The 23,782-nt window shown below is 37.2% G+C and overlaps 1 protein-coding gene across 4 annotated transcripts in view; it reads left to right on the forward strand.

Moving 5' to 3' along the window:
• The window catches only part of LOC131859817 (uncharacterized), a 144,722-nt gene that overhangs the window by 76,032 nt on the left and 44,908 nt on the right, over positions 1-23,782 (forward strand). For all 4 annotated transcript variants that reach the window (XM_059213946.1, XM_059213948.1, XM_059213947.1 and 1 more), the window contains 2 exons: positions 9,359-9,740; positions 15,771-15,943. In XM_059213946.1, the coding sequence (XP_059069929.1) occupies positions 9,359-9,740; positions 15,771-15,943 (555 nt within the window). The remainder of the gene's footprint in view (positions 1-9,358; positions 9,741-15,770; positions 15,944-23,782) is intronic.

Raw genomic sequence — 23,782 nt, forward strand, 5'->3', positions numbered from 1 at the left:
TGTCCTTCACCAAGGGACTAGGGCGATTTTTATAAAATCAACAATTTCCCTCCAAAATCACATCAAGGCAAGATGGTGTAAGATGAGAAATGCCCTTTTAAAAATGGTGAACAAGGAATTGCTTCCAAAAATTGACAATCCTAGGCTCAATTGCAAAAATTACTCCTGTCCTTCACTGGAGGACCAGGGCGAAAATCTTGGGAGAGCCTATTTTGCCTTGAGGAAACGAGTTAAGCATGCATAGAATGAACAATGGGGATCATTGCTTACCCCCACAACATGAATTGGCAATTTAAAAGATAAAGATCAAGGACAAAAGTAGAAAATCGCTCCTGTCCCTCTCCAAGGGACCAGGGCGAAAATGTCCTAAGGCACACTCCTTCTAAAGATCGAATGAATTAAACTCAAAGTTCCAAATAACAATGCCATTTTGGACGCCAAGGATGAGGTTTTGAACATGAAAGTAAGGAATACAAGGTTTAAAATGCAAGAGCGCTCCTGTCCCTCTCCAAGGGACCAAAGCGAGGTTATTGATATTCTTTATTTTTTTTACCATGCTTGGGCGTTAATATCCTCCAAATCGCATTAGATGCCAGGTTTGCTAAAAACTTCGAAATATTTTAAAATTTTTAATTAAATTGCCATTTAATAAAGGTGCATGGGTATTTAATAATTAATTTGAGCCTTAGAAAATCGGTTTTTTTTTAATTAATTGAGGCATTTGAAATTAATTATTATTAAATTAAAATTAAAAGATAGAGCGCTTAAGGTATCATTTTAATATTTTGACAAGTCGGCCTTCTTCTTTTATTAATTTTTGTTTATTTTGGGTTCTATTTTACCAAGTTGGCCTATGGAAAATGAAATGGTGAGCGCTCTATATATTTGGGGCATGTTTTCAAATCATTCACTCATTGTTTCAAGTGCGATTTGGAAAAGCAAAGAAGAAGTGCGAAAGCTGGCTTATTTGGAGCAAATTTTCCTTAAGTGTTGAAGACTAGAGGAAGTACATTTTGCTAAAGGGAGGACTTCGATCTATCTTTCACCTAGCAAATTCTCCTATTTTTTCCATCATTTCCTAGAATTAATTCTCAGGTGGAGGTATGGCGTGATCATCCTTGTCCCAGTGTTGAAATTTTGAATTGTGAACTTCAAGTTTTTTTGAAATTGCATAGTTAATTAGGAAATGATAACTCAAAGATTTATCATGAAGTTTCCTAATTAAAAGCTTAAATCTTCCTTTCTACTCTATATTTCCACGTTGTAAAATATATTGCTCATTATAAAATGTTGTGTAGGTGTCAAGATGGCGACCCCAAAGGCAGGAACATCCACTAGTCGTCCAGCTCTCATGAAGGAAGATCAGAGGAATGAAGAATTGGAGACCAAGATCGTGTCAAAGTGGAGCAACATTGGAGATACCAACTTGGGAAACTTCAGTATGAAGAAGTTTCGAGAGGTCCCTTACATTGGAAAGCCATCACCTGTCGCAAAGAGAATAATTGAAAGTGGCATCATCAAGGCGGCCGGTTTCCCTCCAGCAGTCCAGTGCCATGAGCTGATGATCGAGTGTGCTCGCCATTATGACCCACAATCAAGATCGATCGTGTCCAAGGAAGGGAACACTTTGGCTTACCTTTCAGAAGAGGCTATAAGTGAGGCTCTCCATCTTCCAGAACATAAAGATATGATTTACAAAAGCTTAGAAGGAGCCAAGTCCATGTATGAAGATGATCCAGACACTTGCTTGAGCATCATCAATAAGAATTGGTTACTCAAAAGTCGTCCTCGCTTGAGCAAGATTCCCAACACACCACATAGGATCGACTTCCAGGAGGAATACAAAGATTTGATAACTTTACTCAATCGAGTTACAGGGGCTCCTGAGGCCTTCTATTTTGAGAAGTGGATGTTCTACTTCATCCAGGTAATAGTTCAAGGAAAAGGAACAATTCATTGGGCTAGAATTATTAGCCATTGTTTGGACGTGCAGTTAAGGAGACTGAAGGCTACCAAATCATTCCACATGAGCTCGTACATCATATATGCCTTGATCAGGAGTTTCGAATATGCAGGACTACCTCACAGAGGAGTGATCGGAAGAGGACCTGGGGAAGTCAGAGTTTGTGACTCTTATATTCATCTACATCATCCACCTGGAAGTGACTACAAGTTAGTCAATGATACCTTCACGATGAACATCACCAGGATATTGCAAGGCGGGATTCACAATCGGCTATCTCAAGATGCACAAGAGCTTGTAAAGAGGTATGGTGCTTGGTTCATCCAATTCCAAAAGTTTACATATATTAGAGTTCATGGGTGTCCTTCACCTCCCTATATGTTGCCAAGATATCCGACAGACAGGATAGTGCTACTTGAGGTGACTAGGCAGTTGGCGGCTTATGCGAAGGCATTCAGACACAGGCATGGAAATGGAATTCCTGTGCCTATCATACTAGGGAATTCTGTTGAGGTATGTCCTAATGCTCTGGCCTTGGATGATGCAGAAAGGGAGTTGGCCTTATATTCATTTTCATTCTTTGCCTTGAGGGAGAATTTTGATCCTTATGGGTATATAGAAGAGACGGTAGAAAGTACAGGCATGAATGTCAGGTAGAGGACTTTTGGATGAATCTCTCAAGTGATCTAGAAGTAAAAAGAAAGATGCATTCCAGATTGCTTTTAGATTTCATCAGGAGATGCAAAGTTTACAGAGTGGCCGATCAAGCTCAGGACAGTGGCTGACATCTCCAGTCATCCTATGAGAGAGAGGACAAGGCAGTGAAGATAGATTGGAACGAGCCCGAGGTTTTGGACTTAAAAGCTTTGATGGCCCCAGTTTTGTCATGTACTCGCAGATGGGTAGATGTGCAACATCAAAAGTTGAGAGAATAGAACATACCAATGACTTTTACTTTGGAGGAAAGGCCGGGAGAAGGAGGAGCAAGCGCAAGCGAAGGCAATCCTCATCCTAGAAGCGCAAGCGAAGGCAATCCTCATCCCAGAAGCGCAAGTGAAGGCAATCCTCATCCTAGAGGCGCGAAGAGGAAAGAAAGACCTGAGAAAAGGGAACCCTCCAAGAAGAAGCAAGAGGCCAATCGAGATCGCTCATCCGGTACATCTTCTCGACATGAAAAATGGACGAGTCAAGTTGTAGGACAAGAAAAGAAGGTACCTGAAGTCGAGGAATCTATGGAATCAATAGTACAGAATGATAAACACGAGGAAGGGCAGGCATCTCAACGTTCATCAAGTCAATCTCTCCAAGTCAATGAGATACACGAAGACAGGAATGATGATGAAGTGACATCTCCTCTCCGAGAATAAGAGCCATTGCCTAAAGAGATACAAGTTAGAGAGACAAGGTCTGCCATTCCAGATTGGTTGAAGGAGAGACTAACAAGAGTGATTGTGATCGAGGATGAAGATAGTGTGATTGACTTAGAAAGCCTTGTACGAAATTCTCAGGAAGGAACGGAGAAAAGGAAGGCCACTAAGATGACCAAGATGATCAGAGATGAGGCAGGATCCAGGAAGTTGCAGATAGCTACACCTGCAGTGGACAAATATGAAGGTGAGATCCTTGCAGAAGAATATGATGTAGAAACATTTGAGCTTGGTCCACTCAGCTCCGAGCAAGCAATGGATGAGGCAACCGATTCATTTGAGGCACTTAAAGAAAAACTTAAGGAAGAAATGGAAAATAATAGAAAGCTTGAGTGAGAGGTTGATGCTTGGAGAGGCTACTTTAGCCATCTCAATCAGCCCTTGGGACGTCAGGATCCAGCAGTGTCTCTTGTACAAGCACTTCCCCTTGAATCAGTTGGTGAGGCAGAGAGAGTCAAGAGCTTGGTTCAACTTATGAGATCTTGGATTGACAAATCCCACATAGTTGCCATTGAATTTGCAACAAGAATGATGCAGACAATCCATCGAGCTATCCAGGTGCTTGAGATCATCCACAACCTAATGATAACAGTAGCCGCCTTTGCCCACACTAGAGATGTTATCATTCTTGTTCTACAAGTAATCAGGCAAACACCAAGGAAGATCCTAGCACAAGAAAAGATAATGGATGGAGGAGCTCATAATTTACTCCAGTGGTCAACTCTACTCCAGATGAAGGAAGTTCTTTTCGAAGACATCAGCACCAAATGCAATCAAGTTGAAGAAGTCATCCATCCAATTCAGGACAAGGTGTTTGAGGTGTTATGTACTATTCTTGGCAGGAGGATTGAAGTTGAGACAGATGTGGATCTTCAAGAGTTGGAAGAAAAGGTCAAGGTCATCTTTTGCAAAGATGAGAATGTTATCACAGATGAGCAAAGGGATCAAATGTTTGCTACTATGCTCCTGATTGAGAAAATCAAAGAACTCGAACCTGGATGGGATGCGGCTCTTCGCAAGGCCTTTGATCAGGTTATCCACTTGGAGGAACGAATGAGGAATCTTCCCGAGATTCCTATTGCTGAGATTGAAGGAATTGTGTCTAGATTCATTGCATATGCTAAGAAAGAGCATTGGAAAGGGAATAAGGTTCTAGAAGAGAGGTTGTTGTAGATGATGTGGCACCTTAATTATCATTGGTCTATGTTTCCTAGATTTTTGTGCCAATTAATATTTGGCTATGCATTTAATATTGTTCAATAAAAAGGGGACTTTTTGTAACAAACCCTAATTAGGGTTTAGGTGTCAAAATCTTAGCCATTGATCTTCTTTTGATCTAGGCCGTTCATTGTAATTGAGATGCTATATATACCCTCACTCATTTTCATTTTGTAATTAGAAAGAAGATATTAGATATTAGATGAGAGATTAGAAATCAGATTTTAGAGAGAAGAAAGTTATTTTGTGGCAAGATTGAGCTTTGAAGAAAGAATTTCAAACAATTGTTGTCTATTTTGGCTTTGAGATCAATAAAATATTGAAGTTATGGTGTTTTATTGCAATTCTTGTGGCTATCTTCATGGTTGTTTATTTTCTTGAATCATTCTCAGTCGAAGAAGTATTTAAGTTTGAAGGACTAAGCTTTGGGCTTGATCTTTGGTGAGATTCACGTTCCAAACCACTAGCTTCTTACTGATTGTAAGAACGCCTTGTGTGGTCAACTGGAGATATTTGGATTGCTTAAACCTTCAATCATTATTGAACTATTGATATGTACCTTCATGGTAGTGTCTATGATTCTTGATGAATTGGAAGATCATTAGTCACCTTAGAAGATCGCATCAATTTCAGTAGAGTTGTTATTCCTTGGCAATATTGAAATTGGTAGAATCTTACCAAGTCTAGCCTACATTGAGTCATTCTTAGGATTAGATTAGAATTCATCTCTTGCAAACCCTATCTTTTGATCTTTTTTGAACTTGTTAGTTTTAGGAAATTCTGTTCCTACAACTCGGAAAACGTAAGGCCCCTTGATGAAACCGCATTCACAACGACCACTGGTGCTTATCCACACGTAGAGACCCTACATCGAAGAACCTTGGAGTCATCTTGATTGATCCTTTTTGCGACATCTTCAGCAATCAGAGGCTTTATTCAAGAGAGGATAAGGTACCCTTGGGTATTTTATTCTGTGTTTGATTGTGTACAGAATACACGTCAACACTACCTTACCCTATGTTGATGGCCTTTGATATGCCTTCAAACCCCTCTCCACTATCAAGCTTCAAACCCCCTCCCTCAAGGACTTGAGGGACATTTTTCTTGACTCAGGAGTCTACAAGGTTGTTTGTTATTGTTGTGCTCCTTACATAGGTGAAACGGGCCCTCTTTCAACACAAGAATCAAAGAGTACATTGTCGATATTAAGCATGACCATGTCTTTAAATCGGCTCTTGCTGATCATTCCTTCTCCACCAAGCATCACATATGTCTATGAAACATGCAAATCTTGGTTAAAGAGGACAACTTCTTCAAGCGCAAACTCTTGGAAGCCATAGAAATCACCAACCACCCCTCTAACCTAAACCGTGATGAGGGTTATAATCTAAGTCACTCTTGGCAACCCTCCAACCCTTGACCTCTCCCTCTCTCTTCTTAGCCTTTCCCTTCATTCTTGTTCGCTCTCCCCTCCTCTCTCTTCTTGTTTCTTTGCCCTTATGGGTCTAGTTCTTCTTCCTTTTCCTCTTTCTTCCTTTTCTTAACCCCCCTTCCTCCATCTCCTCACCCCCTTCCCCCAACTTGTCCTTTTCCTTTTTTTTTTTTTTGGTTTCTCTTCAGTTGAGTTGTCTTGATCTCCTTTTAATTTTTTATTTTCCCTGTTTTTTCTCCTTGTTTATTTTCCTCGTTTATTTCTTTGGGTCTTTGTTTTTCAATTTCCTTTAGTCTATTCAACTTATTAATAGAACATATTAATAGTGTATATTAATATAATTTATGACATAAATTATATTAATATGTTCCATTAATATTCTTATTAAATTTTACTAATTTACAAATTCATTAATAGGCACCATTAATGAATATTAATTATAATTTAATGAATCTGTAAATTAATATAATTTAATATAAGTTTGTTATTCATTATTTCTTTTGTTTTTCTTTGTTTCCATTTCCTTTATTGTTTATTCATCATTTTAATAGAACATATTAAAAGTGCATATTAATATAATTTATATAGTTTACAACATAAATTATATTAATATACAATTGATATTAATATGTTCCATTAATATTCTTAGTTAAATTATACTAATTTTCATTTATTAATATAATTTAATTAATAAATTGTACCATTTTGGAATTTTCTTATATTAATATGTACCATTAATGGTACATAATAATATAATTTGTACATTATACTAACTCTTATATAATTTACTACTTTAATTACATTTATTTGCTGTATATTAATATAATTTATGTAAGTTTCTACATAAATTATATTAATATGTACCATTTATTTTCTTTTGTTCTATTAATTTATATTATATTTGTGTTCTTTTGTTTCCTTTATTTTGTATTTTACTTTTCTTTTGTTTATTTTTATTTTTATTATTTTTCTCTTTCATTCTCTCTTCTTGCATTTTTCTAGGATCTTTCTTATTTTATTTTCTTAGATCTCGTTTAATTTCCTCCTCTTATTTTGCTTGGATTTATCCTCAATTTATCATTTTCAGTAAGCATTATAGTTAATATTGTTTTTCTCATTCCATTTTCTTCTCTTCATTTATCTTTCTTTTAACATGTGGGTTTATTTTCTTGCATTCTCTTCTTTCTTTTTAATTTTAAATTTTTATTGTTCTTGGCTTTTCATATTAATTTAGTCTTTGTTTTTTGATATATGAAGTATCCTCATTTCTTAATTTACTGGTTCTATTTGGCTTATTCTTTTCATTGGCTTGATTATTTTTATTCTTTATTTTGGTGTCAGTCCCTGTTGGCACTTTGTGTGATGTGTCACCTAACCCTTCTCCTTCCCAAAACCCCCAACCTTTCTTCCCCCTCTTTATATTCTCCTTTGGTCTGCAACAATTCATTTTTCTACTCCTGAGCTCTCTAACATCCTGATGATGGATCACAGAGTGTGATCCGAAACGTTGATGCAAATAAAAACATACAATTGAAATCCAGAAACAGTGCACAGTAACATTATGGATTGTGGAAAACCGATATTTCTAAGTTATGTTTATTGTATCATTTGAATAAGATATTTGTTGCACATTTTGTATTATGGTTAAACAAGCTTTACTTTGTGGTGAATGATGATGCAGATGTGATTGAAGAGTACAATTAAGGACTATCTAACCACACAGGTCTAATAAACACATACAAATAGCAAATGAAAATGACGATTTGATTTATTACTCAGCAAGTGCAATTGCAAAGAAGATATAGCGAGTTTGGAACAGGCTAGGCCTCAACCATTTGATTACACAATAGATCAATTAATGTCTTTCAAAATTCAGAAACTCAATTTTGTGCTTCATCTTCTAATATTTATTCTGGCCCTGTCTAGAATTTTCTTCTAATTTCCTTTCCTTCTGCGCTACCTGTCCCTATCATTTCTGCCCTGTTCTCAAATGATATCGGACTCTCCTTTATATAGATGGATGCAAAATGATACGAGCCTTCTTGAAACATAGTATACTGACCTAGGGGAATGCAATAAATTTCAATGGTTCCAATATTAAATAATTTGATCTTCAACCGTCCCTGGAATTGGGTGCATCACCTCATGTAGCATGTTGGTTCAGTGGTAATGTACAAATTTACCTTTAGTGATGTACATTGAGCTAGGAGACTTCAAATGCAATGCAGTTTCATACATGATGCCTCTTAGGACGAAAATTGAAATAAGAAACCTTAGGAATAGGCATGAGATTCAAAAGTTTACTGCAAGTACAAAAAACAAAGTTATATCTAGTTAAGGTCTGTATGATGAGAAACATAAATGCGGTGAATAGATATTCATTAAATTTTACAGGAGTGTGAAGAATGCCTTTTAAAGCTTATGTTCCAAACTGCAACTCCAGTTATGCATCTACGAAGAAATGCGACATGATATACAGATGTCTGTGCCTGCAGTTGATATATATGAAGCCTGACTAGATAGATGCAAATGTAGTGCTGCTAACCCACCACACCTTATTATAATACAACCAGGAAACATAATACCTGCAAGAAAAACAATTGTTAAAATTAAATATTTTCCTCAACAGATAGATGCAAATGTAGTGCTCCAAGCCCACCACACTTTATTATAATACAACCAGGAAACATAATACCTGCAAGAAAATCAATTGTTAAAATTAAATATTTTTGGTTGATACATGATTGCATTAGGTCTGAGATAATCCCGCTTCAAAGATTTTCATGTATGGGAACAAATGAACTATTCTAACTCATGAGGATAAGCAAAATAGATTTTAGTGAATTGGAATTTTTTTTCACCGAGGAATAATTTTTAGGTGAACTTTAAGGATGAACTGAATAGCAGGTATTTTGTGCATTTTATCTTTTAGAGTATTTTTAGTTGCATAAATATTTACTTTTATTCTTTGTTGTCATAATGTTATGTTTATTGTTGTATGGATGGTTCTGTTCGTTTCTCTTGATGGGAAACTAAAGGGCATGTGTATTTGAAAGTTTTTCTGCAAATCAATTGTGCAGGACTTTGTGATAACTTGTAAACCATAATATTTGGAGAATTTGCTGAAATTTGAAGGGCATACATTCATATAGTTTGGGTCTGTTGATTTCTGTTTCTTTGAAACCCAGCTAGTCTTTATTTTCTTATATTTGTCTGATCTTGTGTTTTCTATTACTTACCATAAATGTATAGAACATACTTTTTATTGCACAGATCTGTGTATAGAATTCTGATGTTTCTATCTGAATGTAAATACAGACCAAGCAGTTTAGCTTATTGATAAATCATGAGGAAAGACAAGGTTTATTTATCACCTACTGCGAAATAGGCTCCCAGGAGTCACATTCAGCAAATGCAAATATGATAGATTCAGACAAGTCAGATTCTCCTTCCGCAAATGCAAATATAGTTAAAGAGTGTTATACAGATCTCTCTTCAGAGTTAGAAATGATTGATCTTCAGCGTGTGCTAATTGGAAAAGGTGCCCATCGCCATCTGAGTTCATTCATGAAATTTAAGTATCACTCGCAACCTTCTAGTGCACTGCCTCATCAATTTTGTGAAATAGTTATGATGGAGAGGCTTCAATCTGGCATATTTGTTGATCCTTTTGAACTACAACGCCTTGTAAATCGTGGTGGTGAGTATCAAGTTTAATATCCTCATGTTTATTGCTGAACCTCCCATTTCTTTTGCTTATTTTTGTTGATTTGTTTGTGCTATATTTCTAAATAGTTTTTCCATTATGTGTGATATCCAAAGTTACATTCCTCATTTTTGCAAACATTATTATTTTGATTGATGTCTTTTGTCGGGGTGTACCATAATGATGTGTACATAATGATGTCTTTTGGTGAGGTGGACCATAATGATGTGTACATATTTTTCCCAGCAGATTCATTCATATCACATATGCTGGTGCAATTGCTATAAATATTGGTCAATTTTTATGCTTTAGGATAATAAATCTTCTAGAATCTCTCCAATTTTCACAATAACTGTACAAAACACTCAGACAGCTAGTCATGGTGACAACAAGTCTATAGTAGTAAGTCCAAAGTCTTGCAAAAGCGTAGCTTAGTTATGATGACAAGCAGCAAGTCTGTTGTATCAAGTCATTGCAAAAACATAATTAGGACTGCTAAGACTATGAAAGGAATCTTCATTTATCAAATGGCTTTTAAGAATTAAGCATTGAAGTGTTGCTTTTATGTGAAATATTGAAGTGCTTGTAATCCTGCCTTCAACATGATTAGGCGAATACAATGCTTCACTTGCACACTTAACACTTAACACGACCCAGCCAAGCTTTGGATGGCTTTCCAGGTGCATGCTGGGCGACACTCTTCTTCCATTTTCCTTGCCACTTTTCCTAATACTCCTTCAGTGAATTGCACGACTTGGATAACTGCAGTTATGACCTGGATACAGTGAACACTAACAACACTATGGCCCGCTATGTGTTTGTTCTGTGAGGACTGCGACTTATATGTTCAACGCCCTCTGCCAATTTCGAACAGCTTCAATATTGAGCTCCAACGCTAAATGAATAATGATTACCAGTCCACAAACTTGCACGGCCACTTAGCAAGCTGCTCATACAAGTACGACGCTGCTGTAGGCTATACTGAGCTGTTCGGTACTTCTGTACCCATCTTGGAACATATACTGCACTCTTAACACAACCAGTTCGACCTCCACACCAAAGTTTATCAGGACTGTACGACAGCCTAGGCACTCCAGAAACGTTGGTTTTTGCAATGAGCTAGGCAGTACACTCACAAATGAATCTCAAATCGAACCCCTTCAGAACTACTGTGAACTTAACTGGAAAAATTACACAGCTGTAGCAAATCATTTTTACCTTTCCTCCATAAATCCCCAGGCTGTATCTTCCAATTGTGTAGGGATTGCTGGCTAAGAGGGATGTCGTCCTCAATGCCCAAAATCTCCAGAATTAACTTCCAGAAATCACCAATACCAAGATACACCATTTCCCAAATACCCCAGCCAGCATTAAAAGCTCATATTTATAACTCCATTTGGGCACAATTACCAAAGCACCATAAATGTGGGATAAAAGAATGTTGTAATAAAATATTAATATCCCTTATGTCTCCAAAATGAAAGGGAACTTTTAATTTTTCCCTTTAAACATTAGTCCCAGCATTAATTGATCACTAAAGTTAAATATTTAAATTTAACTTTAGGAACTTTTAATTTAATTGCCCAATTAATTAATGGCTCATTAAATTAGCAATCCTGGTGAAGAATTAAATGCACCAAAATACTAACATCCAAAAATGCTTCACATATTACCAGTCACTGAGCCACAACTGACTTACTATAAATATTAAGTATTTGTAAACCCTGTCAGGACACCTTCGATTGGCCTAAAACTGAAATTGCCTAGGCCAAATTCTTCACTGATCCCTGCAAAGTCCTGGTTAGCCCTTGGGACCATGGCAAGATGGGCTAACGACAGATCACCACATGATTGCTAAAAAGGGGACATTACATGATGCACTTGAATTAAGAAGCCATCTACCATTCTAAGGAGTAGGGGAAGCCAAGAGTGCTTTGCTTTTTCCAAATCTTGTATTCTTTGACCATGTAGATGAAGATTCTGTCGATTGTGATGACGAAGAAAAAGAATAGCAGTGAAATATGATGCTTTTGAAGAAGGTGAGAGAGTTCATCAATCTTCTTAGTATAAAACTTTGGTCATCATGTCTTGGTCTTTTGCAATAAGCACATTTGATCTTCTTTTTGGACGATTCCTCTTGAGAAGAGGACTTGGAATTAGGAGTAGGTAGTGAAAGAGGATCCTTAGCTCTCTCATTGGACTTAGAATCCTTGTCTTGTTTCTTGCCCTTGCCAATTGAAGCCTTTGGATTTGAGTCCTTTGCAAGAAGTGCTTGAGACCTTGTAGGTGTCAATTGGCCCATGAGTGCCAACTTTGCTTGTTCCCTTGTGAGCTGAGCTGCAAAACCATCAAGAGAAGCCATTTTGTGTGCACTACCTAGAGCATCCATAGTAGCATAAAATGCAGAAACAAAGACGAAATAATCAGGTTCTTGCTTAGAGAGAATAGAAAGTATCAACTACTCATCAACTTTTGTAACCCCACATTTAGACAATTGCAATATGAGAGAATTGAGCTTGGTTAAGAAGTCCTGGATATTATCAAAAATGTTGAGGATCAAGACTCATGAGTTCATTCTCCAATCGAAATTTTCTCATCTTATCTGGCTTCCAAAGAGACCCTCTAGGGTAGTCCAAATTTCATTGGGATGGGTACAAGATGCAACATGATATCGAAGATTAGGAAAATTGGACAAATGAGAGTGCCAAGAGCTTCATCTCTTCTCTCAAACCGTTTTCTCTTTTCTACAACACCCGTGGGTTTAGGACCTTGGCCTAATGCGATATGCTTCAATTGCAATTTCAACAACAAAATCTCCATATCAGATTTCCACTTGTGATAATTGTATGGAGTGAGAAGTTCTATCTTAGGCAAATCCATGACCAAACAAGAGAATGCAGCCAATTTTCCTCACAATAGCAACAAATAATTTCTTTGTTCACAAGAGATAGAGTAAAACCAATATGCAACTTCAACAGATTAAAAACGACATCAAACATGAATATCTCTGAAAAATACCTCAACCACTGTGAAGTTGACGAAGAAAACTTTCCGTCATTATTTGGTTTGCAAAAAAGGGCCAACTTTTGCAAAAGTTGTGCAAGTTTGAAAAAACTGGCCTATAAATAGGCACTTGGCTCCACCATATGACCACTAAGGCAGCTAGAGCGAGAAAAAAGGGGCCTTTTGGGCTGAGGAAGACAGGATGGCACGATTAAGTGGTGGGTATTCCGCGCTACAAAGAGTCTTCACAATCCACCTCAATTGACCACCTCAAGGCACATGAACTGCCCTTTTCAAGATGTTTTACAGTGGAACCCACACATTGCAGCTTATAAAGTATTGAAGCGGGGGAAATAAGGGATTAAAGCCCCTTTTATTCAATACGGGCCCACCACTATGCGTGAAGGAATGAAAACCCTAATCCTCAATATTTCACACAAACATTACAAAAATCTGCCCAAGATAGTAAATTGGCCAATGAAAAGGTATTGAAAATATATGAATTCGTAGAGTCTCTATGAGGGAGATGATGCCTCCGTGTAAAAATCCCCCTATACCAATTCCAGTAGCCACAATGTGGTTGTAATATCTATCCCTACTGTGAATGAAAGAGGCGTGTAAAAAATAGTCACCCTGATTTAATTTCATCAATATTTGCCAGCATTCAACAAAATGCTGAACCAAATGATGAAATCACCAACTGATATAAGCCGATCACTGAACAATGCAGAAACTACCTCCCAATATGGGTGATACCAGTGAATGAAAGATGTTGGCCAGAATCTGAATCGAACCAGTACAGAAGAAATATGGCCTCTGATGATATATAATGCAAATCGATCATGAAATCACTGCCACTCAATACAAACAGCGTGCTGCATAGTAAGAAGGTGCTAAGCGCTTGGTGAGTGCATGGCACTTGCACCAAATGCACAAACATCCAAAGACGCCTACAGTTGAAAACTGTCGAGATAGGGCTCGGGCCAAAATTGATAAATGCACTTAGTCCAAAGCAGTCCGCCAACAATATAATCCTCCGACAAAGGCAACAAAACCCGTCAATCTGAAGGAAGAGTTGGACACCAAAGAAGACTGGTGACTGGAAATTAAAACAATGGATCTCAAAATAATCTGATGAAAAACTCTCAGATGCGGAGGGAGACGCGGAAGACCACTCTGCTACCATGTTGGAGAAATCAGCCAACCCAAAATCTGTAACCTGCAATATAACCTTCGCAATAGAGAAATAGATATTTCACCAAGCAGATTAATTGATTTGAGATGCAATAATATGTACAATAGCCTTGCTTATAAAGTAAAAGGCGAGAGATAGGAAAACACACGATAATGATATGTGTCCCAATCATAGGCGAGGGTAGGTAGACAACAACCACAGTCAACTACCACACAAAATTATTAAATGCATGCTAAAAACTATTAAATAAAGATGCCTAAGTAAGCTTAAGCTTGAGTAAATAGGATAACTCCTAGTTTACTCCAACAAACATGATGAATTATTTTTTCATTGTAGATCATCCCCCCACTTATTCATTGGAATATAAATTAAATGAACGTGTTTCCAAGAAAACAGTCTTTTTGAATGAAAAGAAACAAGCTGAACTACAACATGCGAGCTCACTAAAAAAGTAAATACACCTAAGAAACAGAACAATGAAGCATCCCAGAAGAAGCATCAAGGTGGAAGGGCAGGAAAAACCTACTAGTGATAAAACCTATTCTTCCATTTTAGTGAAATGCTGACTACTATAAAACAACTAGTAAAATTTAAATTGATTATTGAAAAAGTAGGAGAAATTGGGAGGAGGTATATGGCAAAATCTGTTAAGTGATAATTCTGCAAACATAAAAAGTGTGCCATGTAATCCGATCCATCATATATTGAAACATGTAGCTAATGAATCCAGAGCTACCATCCAGGCAGTGCAATACAAATCACACCCATCTATTTTTTGCAGTTATTTAACTGGTTATTATTTTCTTTCTAATTTAGAAATGTGGAAAATTCTATGCCTTTAGAAGCCAACGAGCTCACAGCTTTGTTAGGCACAAACAGTATCCTTAATTTTGCAGCTTGTGAAATACAGAGTAACTTATATTATTTTATTTTGACTACAAAAGTAGTTGTGCATGGTGTCCAAGAGGAATATTTATCTCTAGACAACTTAACAAAATCAGATTTATGCCTTTATAAGCAATCAATATCACCAAAGAAAAGGGAGAAACACCATGTTTTGAAGTGGCACAGACATTTGTTTATGTAGACAATCCTTTAATAGAGAAGGAGATACCTCATTGCTGTCCCAAAGAAGGACAAAAAAAGGGAATATCTTCAAAACTGTCTCGAAAAGGGGATGGGAAAGGGTCACTAGAAGGGGAAGGAAGGTGGAGAACTTCTCTTACTTGTCTCCTGATATTTGAAACATCCTGAATGTTTGGGATGTGGTCTTGGCATAAGGGATGTGTCCCAGGGGGCCACTTCTTTATGCAGAGGGATTCTTTTCTAGTAGGGGCCTATCTTAGTTGTTTTTGGATAAAATTAAATGAGGCCCTAATCCCTGAGACATTTATATCTTTACTTTGTATTATAGATAGCTATATGCCAGTTGTTTCAGATTTTAGGTCATTGATGATGCTCCCTGACCATTCCAAAACAAAATTGATACTGTGCCATTTTTAGTATTTAGGTTATTATTGATGCTCTCTTTTCATTCCAAAGTAAAAGTGATACTTAGCATTTCATGTGAAATTGAAGTCAGTAGCGACTTTTTTTTATTCTAATCTTCTGCTTGTTGAGAATTGATTGTGGTTGTGGTATTTTTGAGTCAGAATCATTAAGGTTACTGAATTCACTCGTTATTCAGTAATCGCACATTTGTTTAAAGACAAATTCCAAGACAGTTTGGTTTAGAATTGATATGTTGGAGGTCTATCTGCTTTAGTACATATATTTTGAATATTGTAAAGCATTGTATCTTAAATTAACACGTATTTATGTGGCAGCACTTAATGCAGCTTTTGTATATGGAGATGCAAATCTGGAGTTGCCAGCACGACATTCACATCAGTCAATTGTGGAAGTTCGTGCAGCCATAAATGTTGATTCTGCTACTTTGTTTGGAAACAATTTTGAATTTGAACTGAAAGTTGACCTGCCTTTGCATGCACGTTATCCGGTATGTTGCCTTTAACTTTAAGACAATGGGAGGATTTTGTGTAACTATTATTCTCCTTTAGTTGGTTTGGTTCAAACATATGGTGTGTACTACGTTCAGTTTCTTTTTTCTGTCTGCCACTAGTAAAGAAAAAGATCTAGAGTGCATTCTAGGATACCTTGTTTCAACTGTATAGTTTTACTTGACCATCTGGAGCATGTTTTCAAACTTTCTACGATGTCAGTTTACTAAAAAGTAAAATTAACTTTACTGTCGATCATGATGTGGATAACTTCAAATATTAAGTAAAAACCTTTTATACAAAATTTTGTGATTAACATGCTACTTGGGGTTATCAGGTAAGTGTTTGAAAGCCCACTTGATAGGGCCTAATAAGATGGAGAATTGAATCTAACACAGGTTGGGAAAACTAACGTCTAGTTGTGCTAGATGCCCCAAATGAAGTAAAAAAATGATGCATGATAAGATATACTATAGAAGGCTTCCCTTTTCCCATAATAAAGAAGACAAAATTATATATTTAGAAGTAAAATAGTGAAACAACCAAGTCAACAACCTACACAAGCAAACCAAGAGCCACAGAAGGTAAATGGCTATATGTTCTTTTACATCGAAGCAAATAAGAAACATATGAAACATAGAATAACATTTATTACTGTCGATGCTCCTAAATACACCAATATCTTGGATTAAATCCTTCCATTCTTTCTTCTTCTTCATCTTGGATCATAGCCTACAAGCTTAGTAATAGAGCCCAAACATGAGAAGGCTGATGTTTGAGAAAAAAAACTGATCTACTTTCTTTAAACTCACTCACTCTGATGACAATCCACCCTCTACTTCATCTTGTTCTGAGCCATGGCCAAATTGTCCTTGAGGATTGATAAAACTTTTCGTTGATGTTGGAGATGATTATTAGCTGCTTTCACACTAGAATACCCTTTTGAGTTTTTTTAACACTGTTAGTGGGCTGCAGCATGTGCATAATTTCAGAGAAACTTCAGGTAAAAAAGCTGGCCAAGAAAATCTACAAAACTGGATTATTTATTGTGAGAAATGATACATAAAGAATGTAGGAGAGGGCAGGAATCACAATTATCTTTTCCATCAAATGAAAATATTCCTTTTCACAATTTTACCGGAAATCCCAAAAATATAACCTTTCTTTTTAATTTTAAGTCTGTAAAATTTAAAAAACAAATGCTGCCTGTAAAAGTTTCATATTTTTTTGTTGTTGCATTTTTTAAGAATAATAAGTACTGGTCTGATCATAGCATAATAACGAACAAATTACTGAATTTAAATCATATTAAAATAATAACTGGAACCTGTTATTGCTGCACTAATTTAATATTTTGGCTGTCGCTGTTGTTTTTCCCTACAGTCATTCCTTTGACCAAATTGGAGGTGGCAGCCTTTGTTTGTGTTTGCTGGCAAATGTAAATGGAGATGCTGGGTCAGTAATATGTCCCATGTCCTCACCAATCTGCTGACAATTCTTCTTCACCGCTCCTTTATTTTTCCTTTGGTGTTGTTATCGCTGGCCTGTATTCCACGTCACACTTAAGATAGTGGGTTGGGCACAAAAACCAAATGATTTTCTTGGAAGTTTAACCTGCAAAACAAACTTGTTGCTGCGATTCTGTTTTCAAACATATGCTGGGTGGCTACGTTTATGTGAGTGCCATGTCATAGTGAAGACTTTTCCTCTTGAAAGGTGGCAGACATCACCTGTAGGACCCATGATTTCTTCCATGGAGGGGGCAGCTGCGATCCACTCTTTTTTCCCTTTTTCTTTTTTTCCATGCTTTTCAACCTTTGGACTTGTATGGTTTGATTTATTCACAATCAATAGAATCAATAATTTGAATAGAAATGATATAAATTTTTTTTATTTTCACATAGATCTGTTATAATCTGGTAAAGCTTGTGGATTCCACTTGTAATGTCCCCTATTGGGACTTTTCCCAGTTTGCCCTAGAATTCCCAAACGAGGTATGGATTATGTTTGGGAATGTAAATTGTCAACTTATCTTGATTTAGAGCCTGCAACCAGGTTAGTTATCATTATGAAAGCTGAATAAACACATAATCCAACAATGTTAAAAATTGAATTCTAATCATTATTATAATATTCATAATGTACACGTGGGATTCCTTTAAGGATTTTCCCAATAACCCATCCACATTATGAAGCACCATGAGAGATCATACAAGGTGCCTCAAGCCTATCCATCAAGCCCAGGAGCATGGAATGACACCTGCCATTCGGCCTCCCAGCCCCACTCAAGGTTACTCAACACGAATGGACCCTTATGCTACTTGCATTCCTTATATGCACATTCTCCCCTCCATAATGGGATGGCAGATTGGCAGAAGCTTTAAAGGAATCTTCATCATCATTATTTATGCATATATATATATTAGAAGCAATAGATTATCTGCATATATTCCTACTTCCTATCAAACGGAATACAAATAACAAATTAATCAGATAAGAGTGCCATGTATTTATACATCATACCAAATGCTTGAACAATATGTAAACCTATTGTATAGTTTATTACTTGTAATTCTAAAAGCTCGTTTCTTGATCGAATACCTAATGATTTGCTTCTTCGATACTTTTTTGACTTCTTCGTATCATTGCTTTATATCCTCATGTTTCCCTCAAGAGATACGATCTTTGGAGTTCTTATTCTTTCATGAGGGGTTGGTTCTCCTGAATGATGCCCCTTCGTTATGTTGTGACGTTTTCCACATCATCCCATTGCAAATGGGGACCCCCTCTTTTTGCTAAATAAATCAAGTCTTTTGCAGTTTGTGTCATCTCTCAACCCTAAGGAATGAATTATAAGGTTTTGTTGGTCTGGATTTTAGCCTTTGGAGATGATGAAATGCCTAAGTATGGGATGCATTTTAAAGAGTATACAGCCTTGATAGTTGTCATCAAGTCAAGAATTAGGGTTTTCAAAGTATTTTCTAACTGCATTGTGTTTATTGATTATCCTTTGAACTTTCAATTTGTTAACTTATGGCTTGATTGATACTTGTAAGATTACAATGTTGTTTTGTCTTTTCAGGACTGATGCGAGAACAAGACTTTGGATGCCGAGAAGAGAACTTCATTGAGTGGATGATATCATTATCCAAGGAAGAGATTGCAATGATAGAACAAGGAATTCACTAGCAGAAAAAATGGAATGATGGATATTTGGCTAAGTGTCAAGATAACCTTGAGAACTGATATGAAGAAATGAAAGAGAAATAGCCAAAATTTGGCCGAGTCTAGAAAAAATCCTTTACAGAGGTGGATTTGTGCTCATGGAAAATTCCTCCTTCATGCCTAAATTGTGCCCAAGGAAGCAGTTCAATACATCTATAGGATTTTGTCCCTAAGAACAAAATCCTCTTCAGGGTCTTATTTGCACTCAAGGAGGCTGTTTGTGGCAGTGTCAGGATTCTCTCCCAGTGACAACATTTTTCTTCAGCCTCTAATTTTCGCTTTGAAAGTCAGTACAAGGTAGGAAGCAGGAATTTCTTCCAAAGTGTGGAAAAGAGAATCCTTCAAAGGGCCTACCAGTGAAATTTGAGCGTTTTTTGAGAACTCACTATATTTAGTAAGTCTCACTATGGCCCCATTTGGCCTAATTTTGAGTTTGGACAAACTTACTATTTCTAGCAATGTCTATTTTTAATAAGTTTCATTGTGTCCCCATTTGCCCTAATTTTGTGTTTGGAAGAACTTACCATTTTTAGTAAGTCTCTTTTTGGAAGGGCTATCCTTAGCAACGAGCGAAGCATTGACTGCAGAAAGATCCTGAGTATCTAGTTCTAAATCCAGAAAAGCAAATGAGCAAGTAGGTGATCAAATTTAATTGTCTGAAATCATCCTTGGGGGCACTAAGCATGATGAAATCTATTCTTGGGCACAACTTCCAAGGAGAGGAGGAATTTTCCAAAAATCGAAAAATCCTTCTCTGCCACTCCAATGCACCAAGAAGACCTCCTTGGGTGCAAATTTTAAGGAGAGGAAGAATTCCAAAAATCCTTCTTTGCCACTCCAATGCACCAAGAAGACCTTGGGCACAAATTTTGAGGAGAAGAGGAATTTTCCAAAAATCCAAAAATCCTTCTTTGCCACTCCAATGCACCAAGAAGACCTTGGGCACAAATTTTGAGGAGAGGAGGAATTTTCCAAAAATCCAAAAATCCTTCTCTGCCACTCCAATGTGCTAGGAAGACCTCCTTGGGCACAAATTCCAAAGTGAGGAGGAATTTTCCAAAAATCCAAAAAACCTTCTTTGGGGTCAAATTACACTCAAGCATGCCAGGAGTCTTGGAAAGTGTAAAAATGACTAAGTATGGAAAAATTCCTTCTTCCCGGCTCTAGGTGCAAGTCTCAGAAAGGCATAAAAACTTTGAAATCTGACTAAGGCATTGGAAATTCTTCCTATCCCTTTGGAATGCACCCAACCTCATGTAGGAAGGAAATGATAAAAAATGGTGAAGTGTTTAAAAATTCATCTTTCCCGTTCCAAGTGCGCCCAAGCATTCATGAAGTCATGAAAATTGGCAATGTGTTTGAAAATTCCTCCTCCAGGCCTAAGATGCACTTAAGCATTCTAGAAGGTATGGAAACTCAAAATATGACTAAGTGTTGGAAAACTCCTCCATGCCATCTAATGTGCGCCTGTTGTGACGTTTTCACACATCGCCCCATTGCAAATGGGGACCCATGTTTTTTGCTCGTTTTCGCTTTGCTTTTTAGGGTTTTGGTTTGAATCCAGTCGGTTTTGGGAGCTTTTTGAATTTCCTTTTCTAGAATGCAAATTTTGAATGAAATGAATTCGCCAGAATGGTCTAATTTTCAATTGGAATGTTGATGCAGAGCTTAAATTTGTCTAAGTGTTGAAGATGAAATGTGATTTTTTTGTCCAATTGAATATTTTTGACCAAATTTTGACTTTTTTGAATTTTGATCCTAGGCATTTCAAATGATTTGTTTTCGCCTTGTGAAGTGATAAAATGTGTAAAATCATGATATTTTGGCCTGTAGGAGCAAAATCGCTCCTGTCCCTCAGTGAAGGACGGGAGCTCGTTTTCAAATATCTTACTATTCCTGCAGGGTCAAGATGAATTACGAATTGGAAGTGATGGAGAAAGGCGAGATCTTTCCATTGAATATAAATTGAAGATTTTCATGAGCACAGAAATGCCTCCAGGGGAAAAATCGCTCCTGTCCCTCAGTGAAGGACTGGAGCTACAAATCAAATATTGCTTTGTCCTTGCAAGATTTTAACGTCTTGACGATGTGAAAAGGTCCAAAGAGGTACATTTTATCAAATGAATATAACTTGAAGTGTTGTCGGGGAGATCACATGGATAAGCAAGTCCGGCTTGAGTGAGGTCCTGATCCTGAAATTTGGCTAAGTCTGGAATGCCCTGATCCTGAATTTGACTAAGTCTGGAAACTGAAAAAACCTCCAAAAACTAGATTTTGCAATATAACTCTTGGAGGTCTGAAACCACTCTCAAACATCCTGAAAGTATATATGGAATATAACTTAAAGTATAAGAAAGAAGAAACATAGAAGGAAATGTCACTTATACTTAAATGTTATATTCCATTAAAATTATCCTGATAAAGAGTGCGAAAAGTCAAATTTCGCTCGTCTCCTTCTCCAAGGGTCCAGAGCGAAAAGCGCTCCTGTCCCTCTCCAAGGGACCAAGGCGAATCGCTCGTGTCCCTCACCAAGGGTCCAGAGCGAAAATGCTTAGTTGAGCCATTCCTGACCTTGTTTGGACGAATCGAGACATCAAAGGCATGGTGAAGGACGAAATGAGCATGATAGAACATCCAGACTTGATCAAAAACAAGGAAATGATGAAGTTTTGCCTAGAGGGTCAAATTCGCTCCTGTCCCTCACTGAAGGACCAGAGCGAAATTCTTCATAAGGTACGATCTGGGCAAAGATCAAGCAAATTTTACGTTCAAAGGCAAGAAAGGAGGTAAAATGAACTCATTGAAGACAAATTGAAGATTTTGAAACGTCAACGAGGGTCCCAAAATGCCTAGTTCGCTCTTGTCCCTCAGGAATGGACCAGAGCGATGTTGAATATATTTGCTAATTCATGCAAAAATCACGTGAGGTCAAGGTTTTCCAAGGTCGCAAGAGGTCCAAGGCGTCTTTTGAAAGTGATATATCAAAGTTTGGAACGTCCAAATGCTATCAATTAAGCTAAGGAACTCATATCGCTCCTGTCCTTTGGACAAGGACCAAGGCGATTTTTACTAAAACACTCATGTTCCGACAAAATCAAGACAATGCAAAGATAGCCTAGGTCAGGGACGTCCTTTGGAAGGCAATGAACGAAAAACGAAGATCAAAAAACTTGCCAATTTGAGCTAGGACATAAGGATCGGTCCTGTCCCTCTCCAAGGGACCAGGGCGATAATGGTCATGAGATGCACTTGTTCGCACAAGAAAGACATTCAAGCTTGAAGGACCCAACAAACATCGCAAAATCAACGTGGAGATGAGAACTTTGAACGTCAAAATGCAAGAATTATGATCAAATTGATGGATCGCTCCTGTCCCTCAGTCAGGGACTAGGGCGATGAGGTACGTATCTTCTCACTTTTTCATTTTGGCGCTTAAAACACATTTTTTTAATTTATTTAAATGCTAACAAAATCGATATTTTATTAAAAATAGCATTTAAATATTGCGCTTAATGTTAATTAATTATTTTGCCTTGTAAAAATCGAATTTGTCAATTTAAATGATAAAGGCATTTAATTAATTATTAATTAATCATTAAAAATCAAAAGGAGCGCTTGGTATTTATTTGTTTTTGAAGGTCGGCCTTTTAAGTTTATTTTAAATTTGCCTTAGTAATTATCAAGTCGGCCTAAGGTGGTAATTGTGAGATGAGCGCTATAAAGGGAGGTGAGAATCATTATTTTCACATTATCATTTTTCATGCGATCTCAAAGGGAGAAGTGCGAAATTATCTTCAAGGTGCGGGTCTTGTCAAGGAAGGCGCAAACATCATCAAGGGAGTGCGAGTGTGTTTGAAGGAGCGAATTTCATTTCAAAACAAATGAAGGCACTAGTTTTATCCAAGGCGAAACATCTATCCAAAGGTGGTGCGAACTTAATCTCACTTGAGCGAACTTGCCAAGGACATATCAAAGGTGGCGAAGTTGTCATTTTGAAGAAGAATCACGTTGATGACCATCCTACGTCAATTTTGCCTAGGCGATTTTATTCATTTTGCATTTTAGAGTTAGCTCTCAAGTAAGGTATGGCAAGATCTCTTGTTTTAATTTCGAATTTTGATTGTCATTGCCTTAATTTTGAAATTTTGTTTTTCCTTAGCTCAGTCTTTTTTAGGAAATGATTAATAAAGGACTTATCATTAAGTTTCCTAAAATTTGCTCTCTAATTTATGTTATGTATTGCAAAATCATGGGTACTAATTTTGAAATGTTGTGTAGGCATCAAATGGAGGTCTCATCAAGGAAAATCAAGCCGGATCCAGGACGGTCTTCGCCGGGACGGTCTTAGCCAGGACAAGGGCGACCTCTTCCAATCCAGCGTTCCAAGGCGAGGTACATCATCCTGCACATCAAGGACAAAAGGAGTTAGAACAAGAGTTAATTAAAGATAGCCTCTCAACGACATCAAATTGAATATCTAGCAAGCTTTAAGTGTCAGATGAGGTGGCATCCCAGTCATCACTCCTCCAGTCAGTGAAGTCCACCTCAGCATGTCCAGATTCAATGTACTTAACTCATGGAAGGTGGCACAAACTTCGATGTACCTACCCCGG

This window comes from Cryptomeria japonica, chromosome 11 (genome assembly GCF_030272615.1).
Source record: "Cryptomeria japonica chromosome 11, Sugi_1.0, whole genome shotgun sequence".
NCBI classification, from domain to species: domain Eukaryota; kingdom Viridiplantae; phylum Streptophyta; class Pinopsida; order Cupressales; family Cupressaceae; genus Cryptomeria; species Cryptomeria japonica.